The sequence below is a fragment of the Sinocyclocheilus rhinocerous genome, unplaced genomic scaffold, assembly GCF_001515625.1.
Source record: "Sinocyclocheilus rhinocerous isolate Xijiao unplaced genomic scaffold, SAMN03320098_v1.1 scaffold988, whole genome shotgun sequence".
Taxonomy (NCBI): Eukaryota; Metazoa; Chordata; class Actinopteri; order Cypriniformes; family Cyprinidae; genus Sinocyclocheilus; species Sinocyclocheilus rhinocerous.
In genome coordinates, this window is record NW_015650363.1 from 1,586,805 (window position 1) to 1,606,182 (window position 19,378).

General features: G+C 37.0%; 1 protein-coding gene across 1 annotated transcript; it reads left to right on the forward strand.

The window, feature by feature from the left end:
* Window positions 1–1,901: 1,901 nt before the first annotated feature.
* Window positions 1,902–19,270, forward strand: LOC107711879 (stromelysin-3). The gene is made up of 8 exons (XM_016516956.1): window positions 1,902–2,103; window positions 9,939–10,204; window positions 13,669–13,812; window positions 14,806–14,939; window positions 15,562–15,779; window positions 16,242–16,446; window positions 17,638–17,901; window positions 18,662–19,270. The coding sequence occupies exons 1-7, from the start codon at window positions 1,993–1,995 to the stop codon at window positions 17,790–17,792; spliced, it is 1,233 nt and encodes a 410-aa protein (XP_016372442.1). The 5' UTR covers window positions 1,902–1,992; the 3' UTR covers window positions 17,793–17,901; window positions 18,662–19,270.
* Window positions 19,271–19,378: the final 108 nt, after the last annotated feature.

Sequence of the window (19,378 nt, forward strand, 5' to 3'; positions counted from 1 at the left end):
AAAGATTGACTGAAAATGTTCTTCATATTTGTGATTATTGTATTGCAACCTCTTGATCATCGCTAACACATTATTTGTGGTATGTTAGTCATTACAGACACTGACAAAAACCATATAGAATGTGCAAAGATCTGTGGTCTTTTCAACACTTCTGTAAACAGAATTCAAAAAGCCTGCATGGGTTTCTTTTTTGAGACAATAAGAGATTTGGCTGGTTGTCGTAAACTAAAATGAGATCTTAATTCTCTTTTTTGTGGTTAGCCATGCATGGTGTGATTTCACAGCAAAAAAAAAGGGAAAAATATAAGGAATCTAATTGATAAATCTTTTTGTAATTTGCTTATTTACTAAAAACCATCTGACTTTACAAGTATGAGAGGCTGTATCCAAAATCAAATACTTCTTTAGGCCTACTATTTAGTAGGTCACCTGCATATGTGGATGAGCTCATAGTGGAGAATTTCCCCAAATGAGTTGGAGAGAAAAACAGGAAGCCTAGAAATTAACAACTTGCATCCCATTACCTCAGCTGATCAAAATCTGACCACAAGTTAATGTAAAACCAAATGGATTACGGAATGAACGTTTTTAACAATGTATAGGCTATGAAAAGAGTAGTATGTCCGAATTCACAGTATTCATAAAACAGTAGCCTAGGTGAAAAGTCCCGGATGACCTACTATTTGGGGCAAGATTCTGAAGTGTGCATCTGATGGACACTGACTTTACTCTCCCATGAGGCCACGGGAGAACATTTGTGAATGGCAGTAAAGAGATGCTGGTTAAATGATAATGGCAGCATGACGAATATAGCACGTTCGGATTACATTCATGCTACACACACATTTATACTATATAAAGTCTACATTTTTAACTGTCACTAATTATTTATTCAAAAGAAATAGCTACCTACTCAAAAAGTATACAATTTTGGATGCAACCAGAGAACCATTTAAAGGGATAGTTCACCTTCAGTTGCTGGTCCCCAATGACTTGCATAGTGTTTTTTCTTCTGCGTACTTTAAGTCAATGGGGACCAGCAACTGAAGGTGAACCATCCCTTTAAGAATAAACTTTCCAAAAGCTATATCTATGGACTGTTTAGGAAGAACTGACTCATTAAAATGACAGTAGGGGACAAAACTATAGCTTACAAGTGTTTATCTCCGCTCGCTCTGCAATAAAGTAATAAATGTGATTTTAAAAAAGCGGGCGACTTTGGACAGATGAGTGGATGCCCGAAATAAAAAAGCACCCGACCTTGTTTGTTTTTGTGAAAAAACACTTTACAGAGTATATATGCTAACCAGGTATTAATCTGCAGTTTCATTTTTATCCTATTCTGACAGTTTGATTTGACAGACACTGACCCCTCACCTCTAGCCTTTGTTAAATCATACTCACAATCGTGCTATTATTCTGTCATAATTACCTGAAACTATTCAGCACTCTTGCTAGTGATATTTAGGGTTTACTGACTATTTTAACACTAAGTAATTTAAATATTTGATGTAGCCTAAATTTAAATTTAAATCTTAGTACATAAATCTTTATAAATCTACATCTATAGCTTAATATAGCCTAAGGCTTTATCTAAAATGTCAAAAATGCATAGAACATGCAAATTAGGTAATTAATAAGGCCAGGTGGAAATTAAATTTGGAAGTTGTCCAAATCTCACAAAATTAGGTCGTTTTTCTACACTCTAGACTAGGCTGTATTTTATAATGAGTGTCCCATAGAGCGCATAGAGCGCAGTTGGTTCGCTCACAGAGGCAAAAGAGTTAAAAGTCACATGGTGAGACTTGGCAATATTGTCACTCCGGCCCATAAAAAAACGTGTATTGGAGGAAAGAGAACAAAGAAATCATTGCATATAAATAAGTGCAGTATCCGCAGCAGCAGTCGTCCACAGGCATCGCGCGAGCTTGCGCCGCAACCTTCTCAGGCACTTCCACTTCCAGCAGCGGAGCTCGAAGATACAGGAGGAGGATGCGGGTCTCCGGGCTTCTGTTAGGCGCTTTCGCTCTGCATGTGCTCCTGACCGTGAGATGCACGCCTTTGCATGAGGGACGAGGACTCGTGAAGCACAAAGAGCCTCCGGTGAGTTTATTAATGCACACATTTGATGCATTGTTTCATTCTAGCTCTGGAAAACCGGTACGCTGCTGTTTAGTAAGTGGTTATTTTAAATTTAGCTGCTCTAGCGTTGTAACTTGCTACAACATTTTGAGTTTGTTTTGAGTTTGTTTAAAGTTTTACTTTAAAATGTTTAATGAAATACATTTTATTTTACTTTCATGCTGCATGGCAAAAGCATGAACAAAGCAAAATTTGATAAGTTTTGGCTTGTTACAATTATTGTTATAATTAAAAATCGTAAAACAGCGTCTGCAGCCTCTACATTTACAAGCCAGAACCTGTCAATTTCATCTGGGTTTGTTCACTTTTTTATGATTTAGATGAAGTAAATGATGCTTATGAGAGCAGTTAATTTGATCTCATTTAACTGTTTAACTGCCATTAAATGCTCTTGCTAAAAGTTTTTTTTTTCCAATTTAAAATATACTCACAGGCTTACAGTATTCTTTATGGTTTTCTGTTTATGCCCTTTATTGGAAGTGATTGTTTGATTGTTAAAATGGCCCAATCTACCTGTCATCACATTCCTAAAACTGAAGAATGGATTTTAGTGTTGTGTTTATTATGACTCAGGTGTAAAACTTAAACATAATGTTGTCAGTTTGTTCTCTCAGCGATGACAAAAGAGCGAGGGATTGTGCAGGCATGGGCAAGTTTGTCTTTTCTGTGCCATCTGGAGGGTCACACACTCCCTCACTCTCACACATACGCGGATGCATAGCCTATTGTAGAGAGAATTTAGGGAATGTGATAGTCTTCTCACAGAAACCATGCTGTCCTTTTTCCTGTTACGATTATTTTGGCCCCTTGCTCCCAGGCTCGTCGTCTGCTAAAAGAGAATAGAATATGATCTCACAGTGTTTTTGACCCAGTCACTGGGAGCAGAAAACACTGCAAAGGAGGAGGCTCTACACTCATTTATACAGTTTATTTGAGGTTAATACATGCAGCTTAAATATTTACACCACTTGAGGCAAGTAATTTTCAATTAACTTTAGTTAAGGTTCAATGCCTGAACACAAGAAGCATAAGAAACACATAAAAGTGGTCATATCCACAGGTTAAGCATTATTTGCTAGTTTATAAGTGGAGCCACAATTTACTGGTAAAAAACATCAAAATGAAAAAAATGGGGAAATAAAGACTATTGTTAATAATACACTCCTGTAGTGGGACTGTGCTGTCTAAGAGCAGTTTTATTGGGTCTATAGGTGCTTATGTAATATTGTTTTCATCTTTTTTGCAAAAAAAATTTGTCAGCTGTAATTTGGTGTAAGGTTTATAATACTGAGTTTAAATAAAACTTCAGTAAGAAAAACACAAGTAGGCTATATATTATCAAATTAAGCAAATCTAAGTGCTTAAGATACAGAAACATAACGGATGTTTATCTGTTTAGTAATCATGAGATGTTCTCTTTGAAGTCATTGCACTTATCATACCTTAACTTAAGTCTTCATGGGAAATTGTATACTTCTGTCATTTTTCCATATGTGTTCACATCATGCCTATAAATAAAGTAAAGTTTTGTCTGGTCCGGCTCTTATAGCGGCTCCTATATGGTATGGTGGAAGGTGTGGTTGTAGCTTATAGACTTATTTTTCTTTCTTTTTTTTCTCCTTTGGATATATACTTTTTTTTTTTTATTTTGAGGGAAAGAGGGGGATGTCTTTAATGACTTTCGCTAGGTACACCGGTATGCCAAAAAAAACACATCAGATTCATCCACACAGAATAGCATAGTGGAAGCCAAACTTACATTATTACACTAACTAACCGCTAGAGGGACAACACTTACATATTGTAGCTTTAAAATTGGAAGTTTACGACCTCTGAAGTATGAGTGAATTCACCTGCACCCCAAACAGCGTTTCCATCACAAACATCATTGTGTTTTATAGCCTAGTAGTTTAAGGTTATTGGGTCAAGGGATTCACTCACCTAAACTGACTGGAAAATGCCCCTGCTATGATTTTGACAGGTTCATTCAAGCAAAGCATGATCAGTTTCACGGTTTCCTGGATGTGTCAGAGCAGGAATATGTGTATGTGGGAGCAGGAAAAAATAGGTTTATGTGAATAAGCCAGGTGCCAAAATCCTTCAAGCACTGATCCAAACTTGAAACATGTACTACTGCTGGTAGATAGAGCACTTGAGCAGCTGGGGATAAAGTTTAACATGAGCACTGGTGCATGCACTGTATCTGGGAGCTTATCACTGAAAGCTTACATGAAAGTCTCCTTTAGTCCTGCACTGGACCACTCATCACTCCCAAGTCAGCTGCAGATTCTAGGGGATTTACCTGTGAATATTTGTTCAAATCCTCTAAAGCTTCATTTATCTTGTCATGAAGTGTTGTGATATGTTGGTGTAAGGATTAGCTTTTCTTTTTTCTCTCCCTGTCTGATGTCTGTAAACCAGATTGGACAGTGACCCAGATCTTTGATCCTGCACTCTACCCATCCAAAATCTGTTTGTTTTTTTTAGGGTCGAAAGACTCATTTAGCACTTTTGATAAATGTGGAAAGAGGAGGGGTCGACAACTATCATACTAAATCAAATAATATTCCAACATGCATGATCCATTTACTTCAAGTACTATAGTTTATCATTTCATGGAGACCTTTACTCAGTTGGTCCTGAAATAATCTTGCTTTATGAGTTATGATTTAGATGTTTGTTTCTTAAAGGTGATGTGTGTAATTTCCGTGGTAATAGTCACCAAACTGAAGAAAAAAGAATGATTGTTTCCAAACAGGTGTTCAGTACAAGTTTAACTCAATTAACAGCATTTGTGACAAAGGTGATTACCTGAAAAAAAAAATTCAACTGCTTTCTTTATAAAAAGTATAAATCAAGGTTACAGTGAGGGACTAAATTATTTAAAAGCAGAAATGTAAGTTTAACATTTTATAGTTTCATTATTTTTTCTTTTAAAACCTGTGTATTACTTGCACAGTAGATTTCTCTTAATTTTACGGTTATTTTACACCATTATGTTTGTCATGAACTAAATTTGAAAAACGAGTTATACATATACATAGTAAAGGTTAGTCAGTGATTTTTTTGAATGAATACACACATGTAGAATAGAACTTGTGACTACACTATTAAAACAGTGGCTGCATTCAAATATGCATACTTCCCTACTATATAGTATGTGAAAAACAGAATGTGAAATGAGTAGTATGTCCACTTCCATTGTAAGTGCTTCACTGTAACCCAGATTTTTGCTTTTTTAAAGAAAGGGAAATATATTGAGGGAAATGTAGAAATTAATATTTTTGTCATTAACATTATGCCACAATTGCTGACTTCCCACATTGGCAAGTGTTGACGTTTTGCTACTGAAAGTGGCTTGTTGAGTTTGTTAAAAGCAATGACAAAAATCCTAAAAAAATTCATCCATTATGCAACATGAGCACCTGACATTTTTTGCAACATAATGGTCGCATATTCACACAATATCGCTCTTTCTTGTCAATCTTGCTAAACAAAGGCCACTGTTTTGGAACAGTTCAGATATCATTAGCCTGATCTCAGTGAATCTGGATATCTGCTGGTGTTTTTACTGTAGGACAGAGTTCTGGAGAATAGCACCAGGGGCGGACTTACCCATTAGGCAAAGGTAGGCGACCGCCTTGGGCCCCCAAAAGCCAAGGGCCCCCTAAAATGCTTTTCATATAGGATATGTGCATTAAGCGCTGACACGCGAACGGTTGCTGTTTACAGTGTTTGTTACCACGACAACCGTCCGAGTCAGTGGCGCCTGCAGGTGTACGGCACTGTGCGTGCCATGAGCGCTCAGACTGACCTATAAAAAAACGAAACGAAATATAATCACTTTTCCATTACATACAAAACTGAACTATTTTAATAGCTGAAACAGTAGTAGGCCTATAAGCTTTTTTTGGGAAAAGGGGAAAAAAGACGGACTAGGGCCTCTATCTGAGACCCGTGCAGGGCTTTAATCCACTTCATCCAACTCTGTTTTGTTCTCATCTGTGAGCATGCTCTTGATATATGTATTTTAGGTGTGTAAATGTATAATTGCCTTTTCATTATTTTTTCTGTTTTATTTAAATTTGTAGTTAAAACAACTAAAAAATAAATGTATTTGAAAGTTTAGAATTAGACAGCCTTTGCACACAGGCTTATGCTGAAAACAACAAAAAAGGAACCTCAAGTTTGATCTAGGAAAATGTGTGCAAATGTATAGGGCCCCATTCCTATATTTTGCCTGGGGCCCCCAATTCACTAAATCCGCCCCTGAATAGCACATAGGGGCAAACATGGCTCTCAGATGCACTCTTATCAGGAGTGGGAGCTGAAAGCATGTGTTAACACAAGAGACATGGGAGCTCTAGGCCAGGACAGGCAGTTTTGTATGAGTGAGGCTCAAGCACAGACCTACACTGGCAAATTTAACCATGTATGAAAGGAGACAGCAGCATTTATAACTTTGCTTTGTCTGGGGGGCTTATCTGAAACTTAAATTATGTCAAACTACAGGCAAAATGCTGACTCAAAATATTTCCAGCATTAAAAAAAGGAATCAGAAAGCATTGTTGGCTAGCTTTCAAACTCACTGAGACAAGTTTTTCTCTCCCTGTCTGTGAACCTATGTGACCTATGTGATTTTGATCCCACTCTAAAAAGGTATTTTCAGTAGCTTTAGGGTCAGATGGTTCATTTAAACAGTGCTGATAACAGTGGACAGCTACATTCTCACACTTATTTCAAAATTCACTCTGATCTTTGCAGAAAAAAGTAGCAGAAAAAAACCCGTAGTATTCCTTTCCACATCATGCCACTGCCTCTAGGCTTTTTATCAGCGCATACTGCAGCCTTGATTTCCATTGTGTGTATTTAAAATGAAATTTTGTTGCTTTAATCTTCTCAGACATTTAATGAAATAAACTGCTTAAACTTTGGGGATTGTGTTTTGGCAGAACATCAAGATACCTTGGGCAATGCTTTCTCTATAAATTATTACACACACACACACACACACACACACACACACATGAAATAGCAACCTATTGTGTTGACTTCATTCCCCCCTGCATAATATAGCCAAATGTGTCCTAACTTGCCCTGCATTTTTGAGAAGTGGGTCAAACACATATGCGTTTGAACTGGAGTTCTTGAAACTTGCATTGTATGAACAATGCAGAAAGCACCTCATCTTTGTGTGTGCCAGACGTGGAATGTGTGTGTTATTCCAGGGTAATGGCAGATCTTGCCCACTCATAGGTCAGAAGTCACAATGCAGTTGGATGTTATGATGACATAAACAACTGAGAAAATAAATTTAATCAAGCATCTGATTTGAATTTCACTTTAACATTTTGTATCCAGATTGGTCATGAGATTAGACTGAGCTGTACAGTGTAAGTATTGATGTTCCATGAGCTGTACAAGGAGCATGTTTTTCATTTCTGTATTTAAATTGTTTTTATGGCATAAAATAATAAAATATCAGGTTGATACAACTGTCTTGATATTATAATAAAGAAAGAAATATTGAAATTCCTGAAAAAAACTTAGTTTGGCAAAATCTTTTATTTTTTAATTATAAATGTTAAAATAATTTAATATTTTATCAATATTTTAAGAACCTGCTTTGATTGTTTCATTGCTTATTTTAAAATACTTAATCCTATTTAAAACACTAAATCAAAGTAATGTGGTGCACCAACAAGCAGAATCATGCAGGGGGGAAAAAAACATAAAACAGGAAATTATGCTTTCTAGGTCAATATGTATCTTAAAACATCAGAGTGCAGGTGAAGGGAGACTAAAATGTCATGTGGTGCAACTCCCTAAAAACATAATAATTTGTAAATTAATGATTTATCATATTTGTAAAAAAAAAACATAAAACAGGAAATTATGCTTTCTAGGTCAATATGTATCTTAAAACATCAGAGTCCAGGTGAAGGGAGACTAAAATGTCATGTGGTGCAACTCCCTAAAAACATAATAATTTGTAAATTAATGATTTATCATATTTGTAAAAACACCTTTACCTTGAAGATGTGTGTGTATATATACACATATATACTGTATATGTGTGTGTGTGTGTGTGTGTGTGTGTGTGTGTAAACTGTGAAGGGAGACTAAAATGTCATGTGGTGCAACTCCCTAAAAACATAATAATTTGTAAATTAATGATTTATCATATTTGTAAAAACACCTTTACCTTGAAGATGTGTTTGTATATATACACATATATACTGTATATGTGTGTGTGTGTGTGTGTGTAAACTTGATTTGTTAATAATGATTAAGATGTGTTAATGTATTCAAAATGTTTGCTTTATGATACATATGAACATAATATACTGTAATGTTAAACATAATTTTAAAGTCAATAAATGTTGAAAATGGCATTGAAAATGAACCACAACTGTCTATGTGCACATGTTTGAAATCAGCATGCTGGTAGAAAGTCTCGCTCTGAGACCAGGGCACATTCCATAGTTCCTGCTGGGCATTGTCTCCAATATAGCAGCTCTGCCTCACGCATGAGGAGTCACCTCTGTGCCACCATCCCTAGGAGAGAGACACGGGGTCACTGAGGGGAAAACGTTTAGCCTGTTTGCTGTTTCTTTGCAAAAGTCCTAAACATTTTATATGTTGTAAACCAGTCAAGGAAAAAAAAAACAAGGGCACCTTGTCAGAACTGTTTTCCTCTTAGTCCAAAGAAAGACATGAAGATAACATACACATTTGAATATCACACTATAGAGCTCATTGTAAATTCTTCAAATCGTAACATATTTAGCTTTTTGAGGTAAATGTTGATTTCATGTAAATGAACTATTTAGACATTTTTCTGTAAATGGGTAAAAGGTGAGCACTGTAAATGAAAGCTGAAACATCCTGAAGTTTAAAGCATAAATGCCCAGAATTCTGCCTGAAAACACTACAGTGCTGCCCACGGCATTTGTCTCAGTTTTTAACGCCCATGTTAATGAACAGCCATTTCCTCCAAAGAATGTTTAGGGACACTAAGCAGTCCATCCGCTATCATATCCCACAGTAAGTAAACAGCATCAACCAGGAAAGAACATGATTTTGCTTTTTGTATCAGATTAGGGTGGTTTGGCTTGTTTATTTTTATTTAATGTTCATTTACATGCAAGATGTTTATTATCATAAACTGTGGCCTTGCCAAACGGGTTCAGTATGTTTTTTTAAACTAATGTCAGTTTATCATATTTGAGATAAATAGACTTTAGTTAAATAAATATGTCAAGAGCATTTTCTGGCAATATACTTTAATATACAGTAAACTACTGTTCAAATTTTAGGGGTTGTTTAGGATTGTTTTTGAACAATGCTCACCAAGGCTGCATTTATTTGAAGAAAAAAAAAAGTAAAAACAATAATATTGTGAAATACTATTACAATTTAAAACAACAGTTTTCTAATTTAATGTATTTTAAACTGTTATTTATTCCTGTGATGGCAAAGTTTAATTTTCAGCATCATTACTCCAGTCTTCAGTGTCACATGATCCTTCAGAAATCCTTCTAATATACTGGTTTGCTATTCAAGAAACATTTCTTCTTAGAAATCTTTGTGTTCCCATGGGGGGATGAAAAGTGCCACAAAATTGTTCAAAATGTATTTCTCCAATACACAACTTTTAGTGGAGAAACATGCTTTCTGTCTGCATAATGGTGTAGTGATGATAACTAGCTAACCAGTATTAGCATGGGTAATTTCCTTCAGCAAATTTGTATAGCGATTGTTGCCATTCAGTTCATTCCTTCTTTCCATCGCAGGGTTTATCGCAGATTCCTCATTCCCTCTCTGAAAAGAGAAGAGACAGGGTCCCCCACCCTCAGGACACCTTGAAACCTCAAGCATGGCCAAAAGATGAGCCACAGCTCAACACCCAGCTCAGGAACAGCCCCGGGGGTGCAGTTCCACTGCGCTGTGGCGTCCCAGACTACCCTGACCAGAGAGAGGTGCATCTCAGCAGGCACCCCCGACAGAAACGCTTTGTGATTTTTGGAGGACGCTGGCCAAAAACTGACCTCACTTACAAGTAAGGTGTACAAGGAAATCAAGATTATTCATTATAATTCTAAGTAATATATACACCATTTTTTCTAGTGAGCCTACTGCATTTTAAATTATGGGAGGCGCTTGAGAGGAGAAGTTCCACTCAAAAAGACTGAAATTATTTCAATTTATTAAATTGTGCTACAAATAATCCATATTTGTCAGTTTGACCGAATAAATTAAGAAAGTTCTTCCATGTTCTATTTTACACTTGGTATTTTAATGTGACGATATAAGATGAATATCTATGGCAAGAGCTCTTTTCCGTCTGCTGCATTATTTTTCTCCTCATTTCTTTTTTCCTTTGTAATTGTCACACTTAGCCTATGGCGCGGAGCGAGGAACGAGGAGAACAGGAGTACACGAACAACAATAGTCTTTTAATTCAGAATATCCAGGAAGTAACGGGGAGACACGGAGGTAACTGTTTTGGTCCGAGATTCTGTCACACTTAGCCTATGGCGCGGAGTGAGGAATGAGGAGAACAGGAGTACACGAACAACAATAGTCTTTTAATTCAGAATATCCAGGAAGTAACATTTGGCAGCTGGAAACACAGGGGTTGACGTTCAATCTCGGACAAGGACAGACAGCACAGACTCGAACTTAAATGCAAGGGATAATTAACAAACACAGGTGTACTGAATGACTAATTAACTGGGAAGCGGAACACATGGGGAAGAAACTGGGTCACAGAGCACAACAAACAGTCCAGGGGCGTGACAGTAATCTGCTGTAACAATATGAAAAAAGGCAACATATACTGTGCATTTGTTGTCTGTTCTCCTGATTAAATTACAACATATCTCATGAATAATTCACTATCTAATTTTTCTCCCCAAATCCACTTCTTATTCCAGGTTTGATATAATAATATAATAAGATATAATTATTATTTGCTTATTATTAGCTTATAAATCAACTGTGTAACTTTAGTGTGTAAGTTTAGTCCTACTTCATGGTATTCCATGTGCACCAAGTAACTGAAAGTGTCTTGTTACGATGGTTGATTTTAATTATTTAATAATAATAACAACAACAATAATAACCATTTAGCTTTCTAATAATCTTGGAATTGTATACTATGAAAATTGCTGGCACAATGACAAATGGTGGCACAGTGCCTGTCTGTTTTCATCGTAACAAAAGGGTCATTTTTGTCCTTATTTAATATCTGAATAAACGATAATGTTTGTGTGGTCGTCCCTGAGAGAGTAGTAATCAGCAACATTTGTACAGGAATCTATTCACAGGCAGCACAGTGTGGATGCATCCGGTTGAAGATGTAGGATACTCAATTTTCTTTCTGAGGTCTTGTTGCTCTCCATTGTTCTTTGTGTAATATTTTAATGGCTGAATAGTACAGAGGCATGCATTGTGTATTAGAATGGGGCATTATAAGATAAACGAAATGTTTACATTTTTTTGAAGGAAAGTGTGTGTGTTTATATGTGTGTGTCTGTGTGTGTGTGTGTATATATATATATATGGGGAAGTCGTGGCCTAATGGTTAGAGAGTCGGACACGTAACCCAAAGGTCGAGTCTCGTACCGGCAGGGATTGTGGGTGGGGGGAGTGAATGTACAGTGCTCTCTCCCACCTTCAATACCACGACTGAGGTGCCTAATGCTTACTGGAGACGTAAACCGTTTCAAACGATTCAGTCCGATTGGGTGAACTGGTTCAACAGGTTCACTAAGAAGAACCGGTTAAATCGAACGATTCGTTCGCGAACCGGTCATCACTAAGTCAGAGTGTTCGGCGAGTGAAAATATATCTGAGCTAAGCTTATACTTGGCCTCCAACTCACACACTGGCGAGTAAAATCTGAGAATTTATTAGCCATTGGCTAATATTAGACATCATTTAGTCGCCAGAGTGAAGATTAGCCGCGTATGCGAGTGATTTACTCGCAATGTAGAGGGTTGAACACAACAGCTGAGGGAGTGACGACAAATTTCACATCTTTCTCTCTTCTCAGCATCATAATCAATCTCATATATTTTGTTCCTTTTTTGGAAAGTCATTGCAACACTATTGTGGATTTTTTCCTTTGCAGTTAGAGCAAATGGGAAAGCAAAAAGTATATTTGTTGTAGTTTCCATTCACCACTATAGAAGTTAATCAGCTAGGATGAGTTCTGAGTTCGACTTCTGAGAACCTTGGATATGTGAAAAGGGTCCATTTCACAAGGACTCAAAAATCCTAAACTGGAGGGGCTGAATCGAGACATTCCTTAACACAGACAGATGTGTGGGCCCTCTGATAAAGCTTGGCTTCCTTTATTAAAATGTGCATTTCTAAATAATTTCTGATACAGGTAGAAACAGCTTAAAGGGTTACTCCACCCCAAAATGAAAATTTTGTCATTAATCACTTACCCCCATGTCGTTCCAAACCCGTAAAAGCTTCGTTCGTCTTCGGAACACAATTTAAGATATTTTGGATGAAAACCGGGAGGCTTGTGACTGTCCAATTGACTGCCAAGTAAATAACACTGTCAAGGCCCATAAAAGTATGAAAGACATAGTCAAAATAGTCCATCTGCCAAGAAAACCAAAATAACGACTTTATTCAACAATTCGTCTCCTCCGCATTACCGTAGCGCCATTTTGGAGAGTATCCACTGAACGCAAACTGCGTATGCTGCGTGTCAGCCGCACCACACGGATACGTTTTCTACGTTTATTTACGCTTTGATTTTAATGAAAACAGCTTATCCGTGTGGTGCGGCCCTAGAGTGAGTGGCGGCGGGCGGGCTTGAGAACGGTGCGGCCGACGGACTTGCAGCAACCACGTGTGACGACCCCGGGCTGGACTCCACTTCGTCCACGGTGAAAGCCGATCCGGCGATTCACAGCGCGAAGTTCCTGTATTTCCTCAGCGACCAGCACGGATCAGCTCCAATCATGACGAAGCGGATATCGTCCTCTTTTTGAAGGCCAAACAAAGTGTTCCTATTAACTTGAGCTTAACTTGAGCTATGTGGATTTGTACTGCTGTTCAACACAAATATTTGAAGAGTTCTCACCTTTATGTAAATGACTATAATAAAAGGTTAATAATGCCCAAATTGTAAGTGACGATCCAGAGCAATCTGATACGTGTCTGAGGTAACAGGATCCCTGCAGGGTGAGTTCTGCTCCTGTCAGAGAACTGCGTCATGAAGCTACACATAATACCACTGAAACCACAGTTTCATTATGCTCATAAAACAACCATTCAGAGCACATTATGGGATCATGTGACATGCTCACCAGACAAATGCCTATGGTGATCACTGGTCATATGAATCACTGGTGGTCTCTGATGTGGGTTTGTGTCGGATGGTGGTCCAGCAGTGCAAGGACCGGTGGTCTGTAACACAATGCGTGTATGCAGGGGCAAACATGATCATGTGTGTTTTGTTGATAAACTTTGAGTATGACTGTGTCCATGTGTGTTCAGAATCCAGCGTTTCCCATGGCAGATGAGGGAGGATAAAGTAAGGCGGGTTTTACAGGAAGCTCTCAAGGTTTGGAGTGATGTCACACCCCTCACCTTTACTGAGGTTATCAGCCAAGAGGCCGACATAGTCATTGACTTTGCAAGGTAACAAAAAAAATCATCCTTCAATATGCCTAGGTGTAACAGAGTGAAGCAGTTTAAAGGTCCCATGGCATGAAAATTTCACTTTATGAGGTTTTTTAACATTAATATGAGTTCCCCTAGCCTGCCTATGGTCCCCCAGTGGCTAGAAATGGCGATAGGTGTAAACCGAGCCCTGGGTATCCTGCTTTGCCGTTGAGAAAATGAAAGCTCAGATGGCCCAATATATAAAAGCATCCAAAAAGCAGCATGTCATGGGACCTTTAAGTCATTTTTGCTTTTGGTCTCTGGCTCCTGTTCATCTTCCTAAACTTATATGATAGTAGTCTGGTGAATTTCATATTGACACCTGAGTGCCATGCAAAATCATATTCTCAGTTATAGTTGTTTTGGAAATGCCCTCTTCACAGGTGTATTTGTCATCCTTGATTAATTTATCCTGCAAACAAATACAAGGGTTACAAGATAAAGTGAGTACTAGTGTAGTATTCAATATAGTATGATAGTATAGTACAGCACAGTATAGTAAAGTAAAATATAAATTATGAAATACTTTAAAATACTTTTACTGTAAAATATAAAATATATAGTATAATACAGCAGAGTATACAATTTAGTATAATAAGTTTGGGACTTGTGTATCTCACACGAGTCTACATTATTTAACACGGAAATAATTTTCATATTTCATATAACAGATTTTCATATTTATATCTTTAGGTATAAAACTAAAGAAATTCATAAGTGAACAAATTTTAAATATATCACATATCAAATCATATCACATCCAATAGTTCTTAATGTCATTCTATTTTCTGCTATGTTAATACTGGCAGAAAATAGTTAACACTGAATATTTAGTTCAAGTCACACGTATAAATGGGGAATGTAGTGCCTTAACTTGTTTATTTTTATGTGATAGTCCTACTGTGATGCAAAGATATTAAATAGTGAGTATATATATGTGTGTGTGTGTGTGTGTGTTTTCCATATAAGGTACTGGCATGGTGATAATTTGCCCTTTGATGGCCCCGGTGGGATCCTGGCTCATGCTTTTTTCCTGAGAACACATCGGGAGGGAGACATTCATTTTGACTATGATGAGTCCTGGACGGTTGGCAATGAACTTGGTAAGTTGCAGAATATTCATTTTACTGCTTCACTGCCTGCCACTTACTTGGAAAGCTGGAAATCTCAAATACAGATAACACGCATTGTAAAGGAATGAATCAGTGAATGTATTATAGATTCTGTTTTCAAAAAATTACCTGGAAAGTTTGGATACATCTCTGATACGTTTTAAGTTTTTTGCATATTTGGCTCCAACCTTAAACCCAATCCACATCCATATGGGATCTGACAGATTAAACTGATTAAAGCGATTCATTTTTTTTTTTTTTTATCATACAAATGCATGACATCATACAAGGTTTGTGTTATTTTAAGGTTGCTGCACCTTTTGAGTTCATGGTGAGATGTCACCATAGACACGAGCAAAGGCAAGATGTCTGGTTTTCCGTCCTCTCAGTCCACACTGACAGCTACTCTCAGCTGTTGAATGAGAATGTCTTCTGGCATCACGCTGACACTTACATCATTACTACAGAAACCGATGTAGATGCACCAGATGTTGATGACCCTGTCTGAACAAACAGATCAGAACAAACAAAATGACAGTCATTCCTTAAGATCAGATATAAAAGCCAAATCAGATTTGTGTGAAAATGCCTCATTTTAAATGTCATTCTACAGGAACTGATCTTCTTCAGGTGGCAGCACATGAGTTTGGTCATGTCCTGGGTCTACAGCATTCTCTGGAGCCTGGAGCCTTAATGTCCCCATTTTACAGCTTCTCTTATCCTCTCCAGCTCAGTGAGGATGACAAGAAAGGGATTCAATACCTCTATGGCCCCCGGCTGCAAGCCCCGGTCCAAATCCCTACAGAAACCAATGAGATTATCACCAGTGCAGTGAGTCACTGAACATTTAAACATTGAAAAAATTACACATTTAAAAGAATGTAGACAGCAACATCAACAGCATTGCCATAATGTTGATTACCACAAAAGATAATTAAAAAAATCCAAAATTGAGGTTATGGTGAGGCTCTTACAAATGGAAGTAAATGTTAATATACTTACTGTTTCAATAGACTAAAGATGTTAACAATTTAATTTTTAATTGCGTTATTTGTCAATTTAACCTCAATTTTTTTTTTTTTTTTTTTTTTTTAAGAAAACCAGAGGCAATTCATAATTATTTTTTTGGTGGTAATAATTTTTAATGTTATAAAGATATTGCAATTGTATTGTATTATAATTATTATTGTATTAAACCCAAAATATTCCTACAACATCACATATTTTAAATCAGTTTGTGCCCTTCATTCTCACTTACGTTATCCCATCTCCTCTCGCTGTCACTGTTTGTAGCCTGACTCTTGTCACACAGACTTCGATGCTGTGTCTGTAATCCGTGGGGAATTGTTCTTTTTCAAGGCCAGCTATGCCTGGCGCATCAGGGAGGGCCGTCTGCAGGCGGGATACCCTGCCCTGGCCTCTCGACACTGGAGGGGCATTCCAGAGAATATAGGCGCCGCCTATGAAGACAAAAAGGGCAATATCTGGTTCTTTGAAGGTGGGTGAGTTCAGCACCAGTGGCTGACTGTGGTGATTTGTGGTTGGAGGACAGGATCAGACAGGCCTGGTTATATACATATCTATGGTAATGGGTGGTGCGGTACTTCCCCTTGACCCATATCTGAAGCATCCTGCTTTGTGCCTCTAATGCAGGGCATGATAAAACACGAGCACACAGAACACATGCTACTAACAACAGATAAATATATGTGTTGTGCAGTGCAGTACCAAAACAGTACTGTACATTTATAGGTGGTTATTGTATCTCAGATGGAACTTGTGAATTTCACAGAATGAAATGTATCATTTCAAGATTGAAAATTTGGGTTAAACTTTACTCTGTGCATTTAGAACAGGAATAGTATTGGTTCAGTGAATCAAACATGAAGTGAAGTGAAGTGAAGTGACATGTGGCCAAGTATGGTGACCCATACTCGGAATTATGGTTCCGATTATCACAATTATGGTTATGATTATCACTCGAGACAATTTTATAGACAAAAGGTGTTTGTGGATCCTTAAAAAGCATTAAAACATCTTAAATTCACTTTTCCATCATTTATAGCCATAAAAGTCTAAACATGCCATTTTGTGATCTGTATAACATTTAAGATTATTTACTGTCTCTCAGCTTTTTTATACTGATTTATAAGCTAACTGCTGTTTAAAAAAATAATCTAAGCCATTTTAGAATATTGAATATCATTCAAAAGCTGAAAAATACCAGAACCTTTTTATTTTGTATTTAATCACCCAGCAACTGGACGTTTAAGTTATGACATGACATTTTGATTAAAAATTAGTCAAAAAATAAATAAATAAATAAATGCACATACACAATTATTTGTTCACAATAAGATCATTAAGATGCATTTAGAAATTAAGATGCATTTTGTGAATTTTCATTTCATGCTGACTTTGAACGTGCAGATAGACTAATTTTTCATATTTTTTTCATTACATTGAACAAATGTTTAATACTGTGTAGTTTTAAATTGTGTAATCAGATAGAAATTCTTTAGATGGAGTCTGATAATTATTTGCCTTTGTTTGTTTTACAGAAGTGCAGTGAATTTGCAGATCAATAATAGGCAAACAATGCTAAAATGGAATATAGAGACAGTTATATTGAATTAAAATACTACATTAATGCAGTCATATTTACTCTTTACCATATGTCCTCTGTTAGGTTCCAACTACTGGGTGTTTGATGCAGAACACAAGATAAAAGGACCAGACCCTCTCCAGACTATAGGCCTTCCTGTCACACACATTCAGGCTGCACTGCGTTTAAAGGAGCACCACGGCCACCATACATACTACTTCAAGTCTGGAAAGTACTGACGTTTGGATTCCCAAGAGAACAGAGTGGACACAGCCTTCCCACGCAGCATCCAGCAGGACTGGTGGGGCATCCCTGATGAGATTGATGCTGCCTTCCAGGATGCGAATGGTACTTCAAGCTCAGCCTTTTTAATACATATTAGTGAATGTTAATATTAACATGAAAGAAATCAAGCTGTGTAAGTTAAGAAAGTTTTTTTTTATTTTTTTTTATGAATCATTTGAGTGACTGATTCAATGGACCATTCAAAAGTCACTTGCTTCTTTTCTGAATGAATCGCTTTTGAATGAATTGTTTGAATTAATAGTTTAGTGACTAATATTAAAAGACTTGTCTCCACCTACTGGCTGTTTTAGTTTAATATTTAAAGTAGAATTTCAGTCAAATGTTATGTTTAAATATTAAAAATATTATTTTTAGAATTATTTATGTAATACAAAATGTGTTTGTGGGTCAAAGTGACTCAAAAGATGGAGTTGGTCATGTTCACAAAGTCACTCATGAATAGCATCCTAATAGCTTCCTTGACAAGATTTGCCTTGATTTCCTGCCGAAATTATGCTGCTTCAATCCATGACAGGGAATCGGCAGAGAAAAAGGCAGTCATTTGATCTGTCACTGCTCTGCCAATTTTAATTGGTCAGTGTGACAGACCTCTGACAGAAGAGGGCGATATTTCAGAAGCAATAGTCAATGACAGTTGTTTAAAATCAAGTTTTGTTACACCACATACTTGTGCATACTCACAGTTCTGATTTATAATTACTAAGTATGTAGTTGTGCAATATTCTGCAATATTAATACATTGTGTTATGAATTCCCATTTCTCATTAATGAATTTTCTTGCAAACGGTGGTATGCTCCACAGGCTTTGCCGTCTTCATCAGCCGTCGGCAGTACTGGAGGTTTGACCCAGCTCAGCGTAAGGTTTTGGAAGGTTACCCACGCTACGTTGGTGCCGATTTCTTTGGATGTAGCATGCCATAAACCCTCAGGAAACTTTTCTGTCTCTTACAACAAGTTCTCACACTCTGGTCCTAAGCATACAGTGTAAATTTCCCTACTTTATCATGATGAGGAACTGTACTATATAAACTAAGTTCTTGTTCCCGGGCAATTCACTTCTCTTCACCTCAAAAATGTCTGATTAATCTAATTTCTTCTCAGGAAATCTTGCACATCTGAGCTTTATGAACCACGAGCAGCTATGTCTGTATTTGTTATTATCAAGCAACCACTGTGTAAGGAGACATTTAAATGCCCTGTTGTTAAGGTGCTAAACAAGGTGCTAAAACATTCGTCAGGGATCTTTGCACTAGTTGCAATGTCCATAACTATCGAAGTTTTTTATGATTTGCTGCAAGTTGTACTGTAACTTAAACTGTGCAGTTTGTATTGATTAATAGAGAATAGGTCTCTCATTCAAAAAATTTTTTTTCTTCTTTATTTTGCATAGGGGAAGGATGTTTTTTTAAGATCACACAAACTCTTGACACATGAGCATTTGTTTATGAGACTGTATGAATAGACAAACTGGCACTCTTCAGTGCAGGACACTGACAATGTTTTAAATCGTTTATATATA

What these genes read in the sequence shown, in the direction of transcription:
- LOC107711879 (XM_016516956.1), top strand. Translation starts at nt 1,993, where the DNA reads ATGCGGGTCTCCGGGCTTCTGTTAGGCGCTTTCGCTCTGCATGTGCTC. An exon ending in ATAGTCATTGACTTTGCAAG is followed by an intron (nt 13,813 to 14,805) that starts GTAACAAAAAAA and finishes TTTCCATATAAG; the next exon opens with GTACTGGCATGGTGATAATT. An exon ending in GACGGTTGGCAATGAACTTG is followed by an intron (nt 14,940 to 15,561) that starts GTAAGTTGCAGA and finishes GTCATTCTACAG; the next exon opens with GAACTGATCTTCTTCAGGTG.